The sequence below is a fragment of the Mizuhopecten yessoensis genome, unplaced genomic scaffold (genome assembly GCF_002113885.1).
Source record: "Mizuhopecten yessoensis strain PY_sf001 unplaced genomic scaffold, ASM211388v2 scaffold1775, whole genome shotgun sequence".
NCBI lineage: Eukaryota > Metazoa > Mollusca > Bivalvia > Pectinida > Pectinidae > Mizuhopecten > Mizuhopecten yessoensis.
This window is the reverse complement of record NW_018404215.1, coordinates 117,970-138,188: the sequence shown is the minus strand read 5'-3', so window position 1 is coordinate 138,188 and position 20,219 is coordinate 117,970. Positions and strand designations below refer to the sequence as shown.

Below are 20,219 nucleotides of genomic sequence, written 5' to 3'. Positions count from 1 at the left end.
CCACTTACGATACAACGAAAGGCAGTTGAGTCTAGCTTTGAATACGGAAATATTCCCCAAACAATTTTATAATGGTATTTTTATCACAAACAATATAAATTTAATTACTTTTATATAGATAATTTAAATGTAGATTTATCGACTATATTTTTGTAGAAAGTATGAAAATGGCGGCCTCCATGAAATGCTGACGTGCATATTATTAAACCCATTGGAGGAGAATGAGTCTGTTGGAATATGAAAACCAGATATTCCTTGATGGATATCATGAGGATGGACTGACAGTTCTTGCAAAGTAATTGTAAAATCACAGCCAAGATCTACAACAATCATATGTCTTTAGCCAAATTAGGCATATAATCAGCACTGTATCAGATAATAAATATATCAGATACTAGAGTTGTATGAAGACGATGTTAGAACCAGTGCTAAAATAGTGCTGTCGTTAGTTAACTTTTCTTTATGATATTGACCAATTTCAACAAGTTGGAGAAAAATGTCAGATACTGAAATAGAGAGAGAGAGAGAGCTTAATATTTTAGAATGAACCTTAAAAAAAAAAGATTTTTGGTATAGTGAAGAAAAATCCATGTTTGCAGTTTACAGAGACACTAGTGACCATTCATTTATTATTTTTTCCAATTCCAAATTAAAGCCACCTTCCCCATTCTGAAAACAGTGAAAAATCCTGTTTATGTCAGTGACATTTTGTACAAATGTACGTCTACCTTAAGGCTTTAGAATACGGATATATGAATGATGGTAATTTATATCAACTCTATACATTTTCGCTTTGCAATAAAAAAACAGGGCTTAAGCATTGATTTCACAATTAACATCTTGTGTTTTTGTTTTTCTTACATAGGGGTCTGGGTGTTGACAGGATATTTTTGAACTTCCTTAAAGTTTACAGTGATGAGTCAAACTTGGTACTAGTTATCGGCACATCATCGACAGAGGAGGTAAGTATAGTGATGGAGAGTTTAAAGTAATGGTAGGATGAATGACTAAGGGCTGTGACGCTGTCTGTATTCTGTAAGTTTTTATTAAGTCTGATAAATAACAAAAAAAATATATAAATGAAAGGACTACATATATATATGTAACAGGAAAGAGAATAATGTGCTTCCCCTGGGATCGAACCCTCGATCTCTAGTCGGACACTCTACCACTGAGCTAAAGGGAAATTCCCTCCAGCTCCAAGCTAGAGACGGCGACCGAAATCCTATGTACAATTAAAATCTGCCAAATACATATATATGACGATTATTTTCTGGATAAAAGATTGGACCTCTCCAAAAATTTGCAACATTGTATTTTCTACACTAGTTTCAATTACTTTCTTGCCCTACAATATATATACTTTTCTTTTAGTTAAATTATATATTTAATGAGTCTATTCCATCTATAATTGATGAAACAGTTGAACTTCTAATCAAAATTATGACATTCACTTCATAACATGATAATAACAAGAAACACTAAAATATTTCTAATGAGTGACTAGAATTGTCATTCTGTCTTTATAAATAGACATGATATTGATTTACCCTAATGGAGTTTATATAAAGACTTCTTTTTGTGTCGCCTGCATCGCGAGGCGTGATATAGGTATTACTTTGTCATCGGCATCCGAAACAAGGTTTCCGTGCGAAAACTTATGTTCCCTTTAAGTTGGGTTGATTAAACCAAACTTGGTACACATATTGCATACCAATATACGTCGGACATTTCAGAAGTTTATGTGCATTTTTGGTGGAGTTATGCCCCTTTTATTGCTAAATTAGGGCATTGTATAGTAAATGCAAGAACTTTTTTACTTTTTAATCAATTCCTTTCAAATTTTGTACGGTAATGCAAGAAGCAATAATGTTCAACATATATTACAGGTTTTTCTGTCAAGTTCACCTTTCCGTGTTTTGGCATATCTGTTTACGCGATAACTCAAGCCAAAACACTTTCCTTACTAAAAGCGCTGAGCAGGCGACACATCCATTCCCATGGAATTCTTGTTTCTCCATATGATATTTGTTTGAGTGATGCTTATTGATAGGATGTATACATTTCTTTTTTTATTATCGTTTATATTTGTTGTATTGATTTATCTTTTCAGGAATATTTCCTAGAACAACTAGAAAATGACAATGTAAAACCACTACCCAGGGTGATTACCAATGAAATAAGTGCAACTGAAAGGTACAATTAATGAATTAATGTAAAGTGAACAGTTGATTAAATAAAGACATTCCTTAAATATATTACTGCTTAACATTCAGCGCATTTCCTGTACATATAATATTTGGATCAGATTTTCATTCCCAATGATATTTATAAATATTTCTTCCCAGAAAAAAAATCTTAACACAGCTTGATTTATCGTAAATGTCTTAAAAGATGCTGTATAGCAAGAAGGTCTCTAGAAAACACAACATTCTTGAACAGATTCTTTGAGAAAAGAAACGAGATAATTGATTTATATGTCACTGAACATAGAAAACTGGTGGAACTGGATTAGGTCGATCATCGGCGACCAGGTAGTTCAATTGGTAGAGCGTATGCATATGTCTAGAGTTCAGAGGGTCTCGGGTTCGAATCCCGGTCTGGCCGTTACATTTTCTCTTTCGATTTCTCCTCTTACAAAATTGGCAAGCTTGCCAACCCTTGTTTCAAGCATTGGGAGTATGCTGAGTAAGGGGATACCACAACTTGGGTTGTAAACAGTTGTGTCTTCGGGGGTGAAGACTAAGAAAAAGGAGGGAGGAATGTGGGGGAAATGAACTGGGTCGTTCATTGGCATCCAGGTAGCTCAATTAGTAGAGCATCCGTCTAGAGTTCGGAGGGTCCTGGGTTCGAATCCCAGTCTGGCCGTAACATTTTCTCTTTCTCCTTATACAAAATATTCCCAAAATACCCAGGAAAAACCATGGTATGATAATTCATTAAGTAGTGAACTGGTTGTATGTTCATTATAATATTTGGTAGTTCCAATAACCATATAGGCTGTTTGACCATTTGACCAATTGTGAAGTTTTTTCATAATCAACTTTGAACAGTTCTCACTTTTGTTTTTTATGATGCATAATTAAAACATTACCAAAAAAGAAAACATGATTCAAATAAAATTGGGACATTATCGTGTATATTGTACTTTTTAATGTCGAATGTGGACCTAAAAAGCATGCATAACTGCAGGTGTAATTCAAATCCTATTCTCCACAGACAGAATGTTTACCTACAAGGGGGCGTGTTATTCATTACATCACGGATCCTGGTGGTTGACCTTCTAACTGACAGAGTTCCGCTGGATCATGTCACTGGAATCCTGGTCTATAAGGCTCACAGGTAGGACACAGTAACAGGAAAATGTCCCTGGAATCTTGGTTTATAAGGCTCACAGGTAGGACACAGAAACGGGAAAATGTAACTGGAATCCTGGTCTATTAGGCTCACAGGTAGGACACAGAAACGGGAAAATGTCACTGGAATCCTGGTCTATTAGGCTCATAGGTAGGACACAGTAACAGGAAAATGTCACTGGAATCCTGGTCTATTAGGCTCACAGGTAGGGCACAGAAATGGGAAAATGTCACTGGAATCATGGTCTATAAGGCTCACAGGTAGGACACAGTAACAGGAAAATGTCACTGGAATCTTGGTTTATAAGGCTCACAGGTAGGACACAGTAACAGGAAAATGTCACGGGAATCCTGGTCTATAAGGCTCACAGGTAGGACACAGTAACAGGAAAATGTCACTGGAATCTTGGTCTATAAGGTTCACAGGTAGGACACATTAACAGGAAAATGTCCCTGGAATCTTGGTTTATAAGGCTCACAGGCAGGACACAGAAACGGGAAAATGTAACTGGAAACCTGGTCTATTAGGCTCAAAGGTAGGACACAGTAACATGAAAATGTCACTGGAATCCTTGTCTATAAGGCTCACAGCTAGGACACAGTAACATGAAAATGTCACTGGAAACCTGGTCTATTAGGCTCGCAGGTAGGACACAGAAACAGGAAAATGTCAAGGGAATCCTGGTCTATTAGGCTCACAGGTAGGACACAGTAACAGGAACATTTCTTACAAATTCTGGTTTGTCAGACCCACATGTAAGACAGCTGGAATATGCCACAGGAATTCTAGTAAATAAGGTCAGATACAGCTGCTGGGAAATGTCTTAGGAAGTCTAATCTATAGACTTACAGCTAAGACAACTGGATGTGACATAAGAATTCTGGTCAATAAGACCCACAGTTTGGAGCACATTACCCTGTCATTACATGGACAAATCCTTGTCTATATATAAAGTCCACAGGTGAGGTACATTCATAAATCCCTCAGTAGGGAAGCTGAGCAATACTAGGAAAATTCATTTTTGAAACCAGAGAATGAAAATGTTTTCGACAAAAACTGTTTACCAGGTAGGTTTTCAGTATTCACTGCATCAACAAAAAATTCAAATTGAAAAACTCAAATTGTTTCGGCCATGAGTATTTATGTTATTGAGTCTTTCCTACTGGTACTTAATTTTATAGAGTATTCATGATGTTTTTCTTATGTTTTACAGAATCAATGAATCTGGTCAGGAGGCTTTCATCTTACGACTGTTTAGACAAAAGAACAAGGTAAATATTTAATGATTTCACATGTATACACAATCTATTGTGTAAAGTTTAAAAGAATTCCCAAAACACAGAAAAAGCTTGGGTTAATCTGTGGTAAAAGTTGTGTTGATCAGCTTTGTGTTTTGTGATTTTACAGAAAGGCTTCATCAAAGCTTTCACAGACAATGCTTGTGCATTCACTGTGGGATTTGCTCATGTGGAAAGGACCATGAAGAATCTGTTTGTCCGCAAACTGTTCCTGTGGCCACGGTTCCATGCCAGTGTGGTAACCTCCCTGGAAAAACACAAGGTATTAGTCTAGATATGTGGAAGTTTGAATAAGCAATTTGTGTATCCCAATGAATACTGAATATCTAGCCCCTGCCTTGAACAAAGTGAGAAATATATAGTATTTGTCTTATGATGTTTGTGTTCGCGGTCTGTCCCAGGTTTTGAAGCACATATTGACTGTTGTTTATCTTTTGACATCATATTTGGTATATAACTAAGTCATGAAAAGGGGTTGTTTCTCATTCCATAATAAGGTCATCATGACCTCTATTGACCTTTGATTACCGATATGATATGTAGGTTTGTGGAGCACATCTTGGCAACGGTTTCTTACCTGGACATCACACTTGGTACAACCTTTGACCTTTACCTCAAATGCTGAAATACAGGTTTTCAATTTATACCTCACCCAAATACTTTGTATGCTTGTACATCATGGTTAACCATTAGTTTGCCTACAGAATTAGGGTCAACACAACCTCTCTTCAATATTGTTTTATAAACAAATGTGGGGTGCACCAGTATCTACAAGCAAAGCCTCCAGATTAAGTTAAATATAGTTTTCGAGGAATTCAGCACTGTGTTACAAATCTCTACTCGTTTTCAAATGATAAGTAGGACAATAATGTCTTCTTTTTTTTTCAAATTTATTTCCTTACTGCTATAGTATTTGCATGACAAAATGCACAGGGTACTAATACAGTTATGGAAACCTGTATTCAGGAGCTGCTTCTCTCCTTTTGTAATTTTATTTGCATGACTACATAAAACCTGACATCTTACACTACTCACATAGGCAGCTCTCTTGATACATATAGCACAAGTAGGTTGGGTTCAATGTCCTGAGTTATTAATAATTATTAATTTGTAATAATCTTTTATACTGGGGACAATAAAACTGCGATGGCATTGGTTTGTTCCAGTTTATATTGTATGAACTATGTTTAAATACCTACAGGTGTGTGACTATGATGTAAATGTTACTTGTATGGTGTCTGTAGCTAAGTATGACAGTTTTGACCTGTTACAGGTGGATGTTGTAGAAATCCATGTCCAAGTGACATCTGCAATGCTGGCTTGTCAGACAGCTTTGCTGGATCTTATTAATGCCTGTATTCAGGAGCTTAAGAGATGTACCACAGCTGTAAGTATACTGCTGATAACATAGACAGTATCTGTTAACAGTTCACTGACACTATACTCCATTGTACCACAGCTGTAAGTATACTGCTGATAACATAGACAGTATCTGTAAACAGTTCACTGACACTATACTCCATTGTACCACAGCTGTAAGTATACTGCTGATAACATACACAGTATCTGTAAACAGTTCACTGACACTATACTCCATTGTACCACAGCTGTAAGTATACTGCTGATAACATACACAGTATCTGTAAACAGTTCACTGACACTATACTCCATTGTACCACAGCTGTAAGTATACTGCTGATAACATACACAGTATCTGTAAACAGTTCACTGACACTATACTCCATTGTACCACAGCTGTAAGTATACTGCTGATAACATAGACAGTATCTGTAAACAGTTCACTGACACTATACTCCATTGTACCACAGCTGTAAGTATACTGCTGATAACATACACAGTATCTGTAAACAGTTCACTGACACTATACTCCATTGTACCACAGCTGTAAGTATACTGCTGATAACATAGACAGTATCTGTTAACAGTTCACTGACACTATACTCCATTGTACCACAGCTGTAAGTATACTGCTGATAACATACACAGTATCTGTAAACAGTTCACTGACACTATACTCCATTGTACCACAGCTGTAAGTATACTGCTGATAACATACACAGTATCTGTAAACAGTTCACTGACACTATACTCCATTGTACCACAGCTGTAAGTATACTGCTGATAACATACACAGTATCTGTTAACAGTTCACTGACACTATACTCCATTGTACCACAGCTGTAAGTATACTGCTGATAACATACACAGTATCTGTAAACAGTTCACTGACACTATACTCCATTGTACCACAGCTGTAAGTATACTGCTGATAACATACACAGTATCTGTAAACAGTTCACTGACACTATACTCCATTGTACCACAGCTGTAAGTATACTGCTGATAACATACACAGTATCTGTAAACAGTTCACTGACACTATACTCCATTGTACCACAGCTGTAAGTATACTGCTGATAACATACACAGTATCTGTAAACAGTTCACTGACACTATACTCCATTGTACCACAGCTGTAAGTATACTGCTGATAACATACACAGTATCTGTAAACAGTTCACTGACACTATACTCCATTGTACCACAGCTGTAAGTATACTGCTGATAACATACACAGTATCTGTAAACAGTTCACTGACACTATACTCCATTGTACCACAGCTGTAAGTATACTGCTGATAACATACACAGTATCTGTAAACAGTTCACTGACACTATACTCCATTGTACCACAGCTGTAAGTATACTGCTGATAACATACACAGTATCTGTAAACAGTTCACTGACACTATACTCCATTGTACCACAGCTGTAAGTATACTGCTGATAACATACACAGTATCTGTAAACAGTTCACTGACACTATACTCCATTGTACCACAGCTGTAAGTATACTGCTGATAACATACACAGTATCTGTAAACAGTTCACTGACACTATACTCCATTGTACCACAGCTGTAAGTATACTGCTGATAACATACACAGTATCTGTAAACAGTTCACTGACACTATACTCCATTGTACCACAGCTGTAAGTATACTGCTGATAACATAGACAGTATCTGTTAACAGTTCACTGACACTATACTCCATTGTACCACAGCTGTAAGTATACTGCTGATAACATACACAGTATCTGTAAACAGTTCACTGACACTATACTCCATTGTACCACAGCTGTAAGTATACTGCTGATAACATACACAGTATCTGTAAACAGTTCACTGACACTATACTCCATTGTACCACAGCTGTAAGTATACTGCTGATAACATACACAGTATCTGTAAACAGTTCACTGACACTATACTCCATTGTACCACAGCTGTAAGTATACTGCTGATAACATAGACAGTATCTGTTAACAGTTCACTGACACTATACTCCATTGTACCACAGCTGTAAGTATACTGCTGATAACATACACAGTATCTGTAAACAGTTCACTGACACTATACTCCATTGTACCACAGCTGTAAGTATACTGCTGATAACATAGACAGTATCTGTTAACAGTTCACTGACACTATACTCCATTGTACCACAGCTGTAAGTATACTGCTGATAACATACACAGTATCTGTAAACAGTTCACTGACACTATACTCCATTGTACCACAGCTGTAAGTATACTGCTGATAACATAGACAGTATCTGTTAACAGTTCACTGACACTATACTCCATTGTACCACAGCTGTAAGTATACTGCTGATAACATACACAGTATCTGTAAACAGTTCACTGACACTATACTCCATTGTACCACAGCTGTAAGCTTACTATACTGCTGATAACATACACAGTATCTGTAAACAGTTCACTGACACTATACTCCATTGTACCACAGCTGTAAGCTTACTATACTGCTGATAACATACACAGTATCTGTAAACAGTTCACTGACACTATACTCCATTGTACCACAGCTGTAAGCTTACTATACTGCTGATAACATACACAGTATCTGTAAACAGTTCACTGACACTATACTCCATTGTACCACAGCTGTAAGCTTACTATACTGCTGATAACAAACACAGTATCTGTAAACAGTTCACTGACACTATACTCCATTGTACCACAGCTGTATTAACAGAAACTCTGTTGTTATCATAGATATGTACAAAACTTGACTGTTATGGATAATGAAGTAATATTTAGTAAATATGTAAAGATTTGTGTGTATGATTCTCTGTACATTTTGCCATACTCAAAAGTAACTTTCCAGACCTTCTGGGCCTCTTGTTTTAGTTTTATCTGACTTGCCTGTGATGTTATATCGAGGGTCAACTCGTAAAGTACCAGCTGACCTCTTCCTACTGTGTGTTACAGATTGATGCTGATGAGATCACCGTGGAGAATTCTATAGGCAGGGCCTTTGATACGATCATCCGAATGCAGCTTGATCCCATATGGCATCAGGTTGGACCCAAAACCAGACAACTTGTGTCAGATCTAAAAACTCTTCGCCTCATTCTCAGGTAATGTTATTGTCTGGGGCCTAGTCCTGTGAACCTGAGTATTACATGTACTGGACTTCAAACAAAGACCAGGGATTATAGTTAAATTTATCCTGTAACTGCTATGTGTTTTGAGAAGTAAAATCATGCCTACAGAGAAAAGTTGCTTTCTTTACTGTATGGATGTTGGGCATCCTCAATACTCAAGGGTTTACACTCACTTTTGCTCTCTTCACCCCTGTACTATGTCGTAGCAAAATTGAAAGCTCAGTGTATGCCACCTTGTGGATGAGACGAGAAGACTAGTTTGATCCTGTGATGTACATCAAAAGAATCTAACAGTAAAATTGACAGGCTTTGAAGTCGGGTGTCGCTCCTTTGTAATCTTCAAAGGACAGGTATCAGACATAGCGTTTGGTCAGTTATTTTTACCTAAACCAGTCAAGTAGCTAGTCGCTTGTCTGTAATTTTGCTATTACATATTCCAGGGTGCAGAGAGCGAAGTGAACGTAACACCTGGATACCGAGGATGAGATTTTGGGGAATATGATTTGTATTCAATCTTGTGAGTTTCTTCTCAAGGTGATCTATCAGGTGTTACTCTCCAGGTTATCCTCTTCATAACATCATGTAACTTCATCAAACAAGCATGGTTGAACCTGAAGTAAAATACAGACAAATGATAAAATATAGTGTTGCCGAATGACTTGAGGTTAAAATAAAACTTTTACCTTTAATTCAAGACCTTTTTGTTCTTGTTCCTTAGGCTTTGGTATTCACTTCTTGTTTTGTTACCAAAGGAATTTATTTTAGACATATATATGCTTCATCAAAACACTGATGTGTATAGGGGAATTGGGGTAATTCTATTACTTTGAAATTGAAAGTTTTTTCTATTTGAAACAAACAGTTACATAGGTCAACACACTTGATAATTTAGAGTTCTAATAACAGCATAGAGCGATAGTTTGTTGGAAAATAATTCAAAATTTACATATTATTGGAAAATTTGTTTATTTGTTACAGGCATTTGACCCAGTACGACTGTGTAACATTTTACAGCATGGTGAATTCGGTCAGGTATAAAACTCATTACAAAACTCAGTAGTGCAAATACTGTGTAACATTTTACAGCATGGTGAATTCGGTCAGGTATAAAACTCATCACAAAACTCAGTAGTGCAAATACTGTGTAATATTTTACAGCATGGTGAATTCAGTCAGGTATAAAACTCATCACAAAACTCAGTAGTGCAAATACTGTGTAACATTTTACAGCATGTTGAATTCGGTCAGGTATAAAACTCATCACAAAACTCAGTAGTGCAAATTATTTTTTGATTGATGGTGTGCCATTAGGTGTGGATTGAAACCCCGGTTTACTTCTACAAAAGCTTGGTCTTGGTATACAAACACAGCATACATCTCTTCCAAATTTCTTCCGAATTTAGAAACTGATCTCCCTTTCAAAGAAGTTCTACATTAATATATTACTGATCTCCTTTTCCGAAAGATTCCATATTTTTTGAACTTGTAAAATATCTTTTTAATTGATGTTGATGGTGATTTGACTAAAATTAAGTATCCATTTGTTTTTAATTTTAAATGTACACAAGAATATAGTAAAAGGTACAGTATTGAAAGGACTATATGTATATGGTTTGGGCCTGTTTTGGCCCCCAAATGCATCAAAATTCAAAACCTTTGAATGCACTTTGAAATGACTGTTTCTTTAATTTCGAATACTTCCCAAATACTATTATGAAAATATTTATTTATATTTCTAATTATTGTTGCCATGGAAACAAGTTCAAATTTGCATAAATTAGAAAAAATTGAATATTCAGTTAATATTGTGATATTTTGCATAGTTTTTCTCCTAGAAACTATAGAGTGCATGCTTGAACAAATTTAATATCAAAGCATAATGTGTAGGCACCTGTAATACATCTTTAGCAGAAATATAAAGTTTGTTCAAGAGTGCGCTCTATGGTAGCTAAGAGAAAAACTAGGTGAAAACCTGTCAAAATTGACTGAAAAATCGAATTTCAATAATTTATGCAAATATGACCTGGTCCTGGTACCATGGCAGTCAAAATTGAAAACACAAATAAATGTTTACATAATAGTACTGGGGAAGTATTCAAAATTAAAGAAAAAATTGTTTGAAAGTTCTATCGCAGATTTTTAATTTTGATGGATTTTGGGGCCAAAAAAGGGCCAAACCATACATAGTCCTTTATTTACATACCCATTTATTGATAAAATAGCAAAAGCATTTACAATATAATATTTAGAGTTATTTCTGTAAGATCCAGAAATTTAAATGTGATGTCTTTGTTCCATCAACAGAAGCAGTGAAAAGACATTTGGACAGAATACTGGCTGGCTGTTTCTGGAGGCTGCGGACAGTCTTTTTGCGGTGAGTTTTCTGGGACTTTGAAAATAAAGTTACATTGATTATTTTGATTAAAATTTCTGCTTGTTCTGAACTTCAATCTGCTACAAGTCTTGCCTATTATGAGGAATCTTATGTGAGAACAGATATTCCACTCCCCAAGATTTTATTTAGGAGGGATATTTACTCGTCCATGTTAAATTTAGGAGGGACTCATGAGAGCTAGTCAGAGTTAGTTGGGATATTTGACTTGTAAATTTGAGTAAGGAGGGACATTGGCTGATCCAAATATAAATTTGAGGTGTACTGGATCTGAATATGAGATAGTAAAGTAAATATATATCTGTCTTGTGCTGGGGTTGGGTTGGGTAGGTTGAGGGTATTCGACTCTTGTGCTGGGGTAGGGGGTGGGTAGGGTGAGGGTATTTGACTCTTGAGATGGGGTTGAGGGATGAGTAGGTTGAGGGTATTTGACTCTTGAGCCAGGGTTGGGGGTGGGTAGGTTGAGGGTATTTGACTCTTGAGCTAGGGTTGGGGGTGGGTAGGTTGAGGGTATTTGACTCTTGACCTGGGGTTGGGGGGTGGGTAGGTCGAGGGTAACTGGACAGTTCAACTTTTGACAAGTTCTATCTTTTTTTTGAGGTTTTGTTTGATTTATCTTTAACCAGTAATACTGTAGATATTTTTTTAATATCAACAGCATGCTCGTGAGAGGATTTATGGCCAAACAGAGAAAAAACAAAAGGGTGAAGAAACAAAAGGTAAATTAACAGCGAACCAGGGTTAGATGACGTGATGGTTAGATCATTTGAGTGTTTGGACCTTGGTGTGCAGATTGACACAGATTGTGCTTTCCAGTAATAAAAATTAATCAGACCTCCTTTTAGTCTTTTGAAACATTGTAAAAGTTGTTTATTTGAGGGCAACTCTTTGGGGAAAATTTGATTTGTTTGAGTCACTTAAATATTTTATTTAATGTCTGCAAAATTAATATCTTAAATTTCATGAAAAAAATTCTCACATGAGTATTCTTTAATCAGTGTATTTGAAATGTGAAAGATAGGACAGCATGTATATATTGTCTGGTTGATATTTCTTAATAATTATTTACCTCACAAATGAGCAGGAAAATTTTGCCTAGGTCGTGAAATGGAAGTGATTTACAGAATATGAAATTTTAAATAATGAACAGATGAGTCAGAAAATCCAACATCCATGATCGGTATGACTTGTCTTGGAACAGTCCAATGTAGTTTTCCCCTTCAATATGTCCTTTACAGCTGAGACGGAGCCTGTCTTTGAGCTCTGTCCTAAGTGGAAGGTGCTGTCCGATATTCTGAAGGAGATTCGTGAGGATAACAGCCAACTTGGGGCTGACCAGGACCCTGGCCGAGTTCTCATTGCAGCTGAGGATGACCGCACCTGTAGTCAGCTCAGAGAGGTGAGAGGTAGTCAGCTTTTATAATCAATCAGTACAAAATACAGACAGTGGAATGTGAAATTTTCAATTTTTTAATTAAAAAAATTGTAGGCAAGCACTGTAGGAGAGTACATGTGTAGTCATGCATATGTTATAGAGGTCAGTTTAAAGAGGTAAACATGTTTAAGTATATATTAGCTCCTTCATTATCTCCGTGAGGGGAAAATATAAGCTGACTGTATATTTTCTCTTTCAGTATCTCTGTGAGGGAGGACAGAGCATGGTGATACGTTTGTTCAATAAGTCGGTAGCTATCAGAGGTCAGCAGTTGGAGGATACATCAGTGAGTGTCAAATTTGTCAAGCTCATATAGAATATTGGCATTATTTGAAATAATTTCAGTTGTCATCCAAAACCCTATATTTCAGACTATATCTCATAATGTTATTGTGTAGTTATATTGAATTGTGAGTTTTATTCACCAGGTAACTTGATTTTGTATGATTGTAGAAGAAAGCCAAGTTTGATCGATTTGCCAAAGCACAAGGGAAGAAGCAGGAAAAGGCCAAGCCTAGCACAAATGATGCTGCCCTCACACTGACACAAATGTTACAGAAGGAGGACATGGATGTAGACCTGGTAAAACACAGCTTAGTGTTTGTTTGAGGTTTCACTTCTTTACAATCAATATTTAGCTGCAGTCGAACCTCATTAATGTATATAGCTGCTAATTTTCAGTTGTTTCACTATCTAAACCCGTCAATCCAGCAACCGCTAATCCAGTTGTCCCACTATCAACTTGTCCCAATATGCAGCCTTACATAGTAGAGTATCAAATACTGAAATCAAGCACACATTGTCCATCTTGTCAGATTTGTTCCTTTACTTTCTATCTTGTGCATATAAATGTAGTCAGAAACTTAAAAAATTGTAAAAATTTCATTCACTATGTCAAAAATTAGACAAGTTAAATGGGATGGACTATATAAAGAAGTACATATGTATATTAAATCACACCATGTTGAATAAGCGGCTTTAAGATTGTTGGGGCTATGTTGTGTTAACTTGGCTGGAAATGTTCACTGTAGTGTTGAATTTGATGATTCATCTAACTGTAAAAAATAACAAAAAATATTATCTCTGTGAAAATAATGCAGATTTAATAGATTTTCTCCAGTATGTAGAGAAGTGAACGCTTTTCAAAAATGAGGTTAACTTGTTTTACGTTCCATCAGGATGCTGACAGCATGCCTCCCGGCCCTTCCTGTACTTCCAAGGATGCGTACTACGGGTTAATTAAGGAGCCAGTGACAGTGATCCACCCCCTCCATGGCGGCTCTGACCATAAAGGACTAACACGCACCTTACAGGAGATCCAGCCCAGATATGTTATACTCTATGATGCAGACATGCAGTTTGTACGAGAGCTTGAGGTATGGAGCTCACTGTTAATCCTGTTTTGACAAACTGTTCTGATGTTATAGTTAAATTGCCACCATCTTTGAGAAACCGTTCAAGTGAATCACTTTAGACTGGTGTATTGAGATGTATATTGTGGAAATTTTTCTGTGCAATAGATTGATCATATTTTATTCTGGCATCTTCACTGAACAGGTGTTCCGGGCGAGCCAGCCAGGAGTTCCTCTCCGTGTGTACTTTCTGATGTATACAGGGTCTGTGGAGGAGCAGCGCTACCTCACCACACTGAGGAAGGAAAAGGAGGCTTTTGAATTCCTCATCAGGGAAAAAGCAGTGAGTACTTCCAAAACCTAGTGGGTCATAAAGTCAGAGATAATGTCCTAGTGACTATTAGAATCAGACCTTTTATAATAAATTTGATATATGCTACAACATTCATGAAACAAATTCTATCAATTTTATTAATCATTCCATATTTTTCAGGTGAAAGCATGCATGTGATTTTAATATGGGGAAACTGCAGTAACTGCAGGAAACCCACATATTCAGGCAGTTGACCCAATGCATTTTAACATCCTATTAGAACTTATATTAGTATCCAAATCTAGTGAACATAATGTTGGAGCTTGTGCTAGTCTACATTGTTTAGTCACCCCAATGGTCTCCAAGCCTAGCTGTCCATATTGTTGGATAATAAACAAAACTCTAGTTTCAGTTATCTGTAGAGTTTTGAGCATTTTCTGTTATGTTAGATGACCGAAATGACCAGTCAAGCCTCACCAACCCTTTGCCATCATTCTTAGCTATGCAGGACTGAAAAAGCAAAACAGCTGAATTACTAGAATGATTTTGAATAGAAAAGACACATCTGTCCCTAACACACTGTCAAACTACTGGAACAATCTGGTCATAGCTCGCGATGGTTTTTTTCGCAGCAAATATAAGAAAAATAGATATTAGATTAGAACTTAAATATTTTAATGATGTAAAAGTTACATTCTACATTTATTGTACTGTTCTTCCAGCAGACCTAGCTGATCCTCATCCACAATACCAAATTCAAAGCTGAAAAATAAAACACAACTTATAAAATTAATTCATAATAATATATATGATACTGTGTTTTCACAGGCATTTTTAGGTTTAAAGTTCAGTAAACAACGGTCTTTATATAAACATTTGTAAAAACAGTTCTAGTACGTATATAAACAACTCACAACTTACCTGTTGGTGAGAAATAGAAACAGGAAATAGATCGTTTTTCTTATGAAGAAGGATGAAAAAATCAAGAGAATTCCGAGTGACTTGGGTAACTTCTAATATACGCACAGATTCCTGGTGAAAACGGGTGGAATTGACGAAATCAGGGTCAAAATCGTGTGAAGTTATAAAAGCAAGTGAAGGGCTAAAATCCCAGGTGTAACCCGACGAAATGGGTCACTTGGCGGGTATGATGGTGAAGTCATTTCATTCTTGTTGAAGTGGTTAATATAACAATCTGAATATAACATGATATTTGTTTCCAGACCATGGTTATACCAGAAGAGCAGGATGGGAAATTGGAGGATGATCCAAACCTATCAAGGGACATAACTCCTGCTAATGCCACTGTCAACACTCGGAAGGGTGGATCTGTGCCATCAAATGTACAACAGAAGGTTAGTTGATTCATTGTGTGCAACTAACAAACTGATTAAAGTTAAAACTAGTGTAAAGACGATCCAAAACAGCCTGTGTTATTGGCAGAATTGCGTTTGATGAGGACCGTCACTCAAGCTAAAAATATATAAAAGTTTTACAGAAAATATGGTGACTGAAGATATTATGGCTATTCTTATATTACGTCTTCCTCATCTAGAAATGCTTGTGTTTAAACCTATTTTCCTGGAAACAGGAGTGCCATGTCTAATGATACTATGCGCTATACAAAGGTTTTTAAGTCTAGATTGATCATGTATAACCCTAAACCTGAGTATTCTGAACAGACTCATTAGTTCTAGTGTTCAGTTTAGACAGGTGTCACAGTATTGAACTATCTTGACAGGTAATTGTGGACATGAGAGAATTCCGTAGTGAGCTGCCGTCGCTGATTCACAGACGAGGTATCGACATTGAACCTGTAACAATTGAGGTAAGTAGTACTGTGGATTGTTATATTCTTACCCCATAAAGGTTTGCCCTCCAGCTGTTATTTACACATGTACTTAATGGTATTGAGGTAAGTAGTACTGTGGATTGTTATATTCTTACCCCATAAAGGTTTGCCCTCCAGCTGTTATTTACACATGTACTTAATGGTATTGCAAAGTATGTGATATTATTCACCTTCTTGTTTTATGTTAAAAATATGAAAGGGTCAGACATTTTCTGTTTTACAATAGTCTTGATATAGATTATTAAAGAATACATATGTGTCACCCTGGTAAAATGCAAGCTGCTTCCTACTGACTCAGCAAGAGAGAATTTCTCTTCAGCTCATTCCATAGAACGTAAGACTAGTAAGCCAGAGGTCCTGGATTCGACTCCTAGTGGAGGCATTGAAAAAATAATGACCTCCGTTACATTGGCGCCCGCGTAGGGACCCGGTTGATATGACAAAAATACTCGATACTTGCAAAGGAATCGCTATGACCCCTGAAAACTTGGGACGAGTTCTTTCTTGGAGAGGGAGTATGTCACCCTGGTAAAATACTAGCCGGTTCCTACCGACTTGGCTAGAGAGAATTTTCTTCAGCTCATTCGGTAAATCGTTGTTGATTGGTTGATGTATCAACAAACAGTATGTGATAAACTGGTTACTTAGGCAGAATGACCATTCACAGTAAAAGATCTTCTTTTTACAGAAAGTCAATGACAAATGGCAACTTATAGAAACTGAAATACCTAAAAGCCCTTCAGATTGACCTTGACTTGACTTGTGGTTTTAGGTTGGTGACTATATTCTTACACCAGATATCTGTGTGGAGCGAAAGAGTGTCAGCGATCTGATTGGATCGCTCAGTTCTGGACGACTGTTCAACCAATGTGTATCAATGTCCCGACACTACAAGAGACCCGTCCTACTGATTGAGTTTGATCCCAACAAATCCTTCTCTCTCCAGGTAAGAATACTCACTTACACAGAAACCTGTCTAAACCAAACACTACAGGGATGAATGGCTTTGTTTGGAATAGACAGTTTTCTGATATCACAGTTTCAATATTTTACTCTTTTACATTAAAAAACAGATGTTTGTTAAGAACTCCTGATTAAACATTTTCATTTTAAAGTAACACTGGATTGAAAGTTTGTTCATACATGTTTTAGGGTTAGGAGTTATTCCACAGGGTATAGGACTTCAACAATAATGTGGGGAAAGATAATTGTTTATTTTAATTACTATAAAAAAAAATTAGGATTGAATTTTATGAAGTGTTGTTAAAAGTGAATATCCCTTACCAAAAGTTTTTTTCCTGACTTTAAATACATGATTGGTTGACTTATAATGTTAATTATTGTAAATCATTAAACAGTAGAATTGAATATTTTCTTTATTTTCTGTTCTTACATCAACATTACATTCCAAAGTATATTAACTTATGTACATATATATTCATAGCCTTGATACCACACATCATTGACACTGTATAAAACAGACTGTGTATTAACAAGTTAAATATTTTGGTACCAGTCATAGCTGGTTTAGACAGATTACGCTTTTGTATTAAAGTCAGAATCGACTAAGAAATCAATTCAAATAAAAGTTAGTGATTTTTGCAAGTAAGAGGTCTGCCGTAAAAAATTGATTTAAAAAATTGAAAGCAGTCCTTTTCTTATCTGTAAAAGAGGTTTTAAAACAAAACTTTTAATACATTATAAAATATAATTCATGCTTGTTACAAATGTTTTAGAAAATTGAAACATGTCTTTTACAGGGAAAGTACCAGATTTCAAATGATGTTTCAATACATGACACTATCTCCCGTCTGGCCTTACTGACGTTACATTTCTCCAAGCTCCGTATCCTATGGTGTCGGAGTCCGTACGCCACAGCCGAAATCTTTCAGGAACTCAAGGTACAGAGTATTGATATATTCCTGTCTTACCAGGCATTTATCATGCTGATCAGCAACATTCTTCTTTAAATTAGAGATTTTTTTAGCAAAAAGTGTGTATTGTCTATTATAAAATTTATTTTGAATAAAATACTGTATAAACTATACATATTAACTTTGTGAAATATCTGAAATGTATGTCACATAAAATATTTCTGTATAGATGGGACGTCCTCAACCAGATGCAGTCACTGCAATGGCTATTGGGTCTACAGAGGACGGAGAGGAGTGGTCTGATCAATACAGCCACGGCCCTCAGGTAAGATAGGAAACCTCATTGGTTGATGTATTAACAAGGAGTGGTCTGTAAAAAGAAATATGTACCTCCGGTCACATCTGAAATGTCATTGGCTATCAGCTTGGTGCCTAATCAAAGAATATGGTTCAGGAGGAGGGTTATACAGCCAGGCACGTGGCGCGGCCCTTGCTGACCTGTCAGTGTTCTATTTAGCATGAAGGTGCCTTTGGGACCAAACATTGATCTTTTTGCCTGTTTTAAACTTGACTATTTAAACGTAAATTACCAGGATAAAGTTTAGTGCAAAGTGGTGCATAATATTATCAAGTGTTTCCATACAAAATATCCTAATTTGTTCTGACGAAGTGATTTACCATATTATGGGGGGTATCATTTTAGTTATTGTAACAATCTTTTCCCTTATTGCAGGATTTTCTGCTGAGAATGCCTGGTGTTAATGTGAAGAACTATCGTCTCATCATGAAAAAAGTTCACAATCTTGCAGAGTTACCTACCCTGTCAGAAGAGAAATTGACAGAAATATTAGGAAATTCATCTAATGCAAAAACTCTTCATAAGTTTCTCCACTCTGAGCACAAGAAAGGAGAAGTATCTGAGAAACTGAATAAACCATCTAAAACAGATTTCAGACGAGGATTCAAGCGGAAAAAATGATCTGATCAAATTATTGTTGTAGTTTCAGGGAATTTTCACACGTGGCCATTTAATATACAGAACTAGAATCCATCCACTCTTTAACCCTTTCACCACTGTAGACCATAATGGACTGATCCCAATAAATGCATGGTAGAGTCCACTAAAGTTACCTAGGGGTGAAAGGGTTAACATAAATGATATTTTGGTTGATATTTCGATTAATAGCCGAGATTCAGACTAGTTGACGTGTATAGCTGTTTATCATTATTGTTATATGTACATCTATTTATTATTGTATAATACTGCAGTTGTATTGCACTCAATCTTACCTCAGGAATTCACTCTAAATCAACTAAGAATAAGTGTAACACTGTAAATACACATGAGAATCTATTTTTCTGGAATTGCTATACCTTTGATAAATAATTTCTAATAAAAAACAATACCTTGCAGGACTTTTGTAAAAAATATTAAAGGTGAATTAAACAATATACAATGAACAACAGTGTTCTGAATGTAAAAATTCATTAGGGCTAGACCAAGATTCAAACCCTGGATCTCAAATTGTTAAACTGCTCTCTAACCAATTTAACTATCAGTGTCCTGGCACAACTGTCCTACAATTACATCAAATAGAAGTTAAGGGGAGGTTACTGTATATAGGAAAACCACAGTGCAATGAGACAGGGAAGGAAGTTAAGGGGAGGTTACTGTATATAGGAAAAACCACAGTGCAGTGAGACAGGGAAGGAAGTTAAGGGGAGGTTACTGTATATCGGAAAAACCACAGTGCAGTGAGACAGGGAAGGAAGTTAAGGGGTGGTTACTATATATAGGAAAAACCACAGTGCAGTAAGACAGGGAAGGAAGTTAAGGGGAGGTTACTGTATAT

General features: G+C 36.3%; 1 protein-coding gene across 1 annotated transcript; it reads left to right on the top strand.

Annotated features, from left to right (window-relative positions):
- The first annotated feature begins 167 nt into the window (after nucleotides 1-167).
- LOC110440561 (DNA repair endonuclease XPF-like) lies at nucleotides 168-20,033 on the top strand. The gene is made up of 22 exons (XM_021483706.1): nucleotides 168-295; nucleotides 866-962; nucleotides 2,114-2,196; nucleotides 3,220-3,342; nucleotides 4,571-4,628; nucleotides 4,765-4,917; nucleotides 5,929-6,042; nucleotides 8,973-9,121; nucleotides 10,127-10,180; nucleotides 11,453-11,522; nucleotides 12,199-12,259; nucleotides 12,779-12,939; nucleotides 13,175-13,261; nucleotides 13,429-13,557; nucleotides 14,154-14,351; nucleotides 14,533-14,670; nucleotides 15,864-15,995; nucleotides 16,382-16,468; nucleotides 17,265-17,438; nucleotides 18,253-18,393; nucleotides 18,596-18,691; nucleotides 19,100-20,033. The coding sequence occupies exons 1-22, from the start codon at nucleotides 222-224 to the stop codon at nucleotides 19,343-19,345; spliced, it is 2,625 nt and encodes an 874-aa protein (XP_021339381.1). The 5' UTR covers nucleotides 168-221; the 3' UTR covers nucleotides 19,346-20,033.
- The last annotated feature ends 186 nt before the right edge of the window (nucleotides 20,034-20,219 follow it).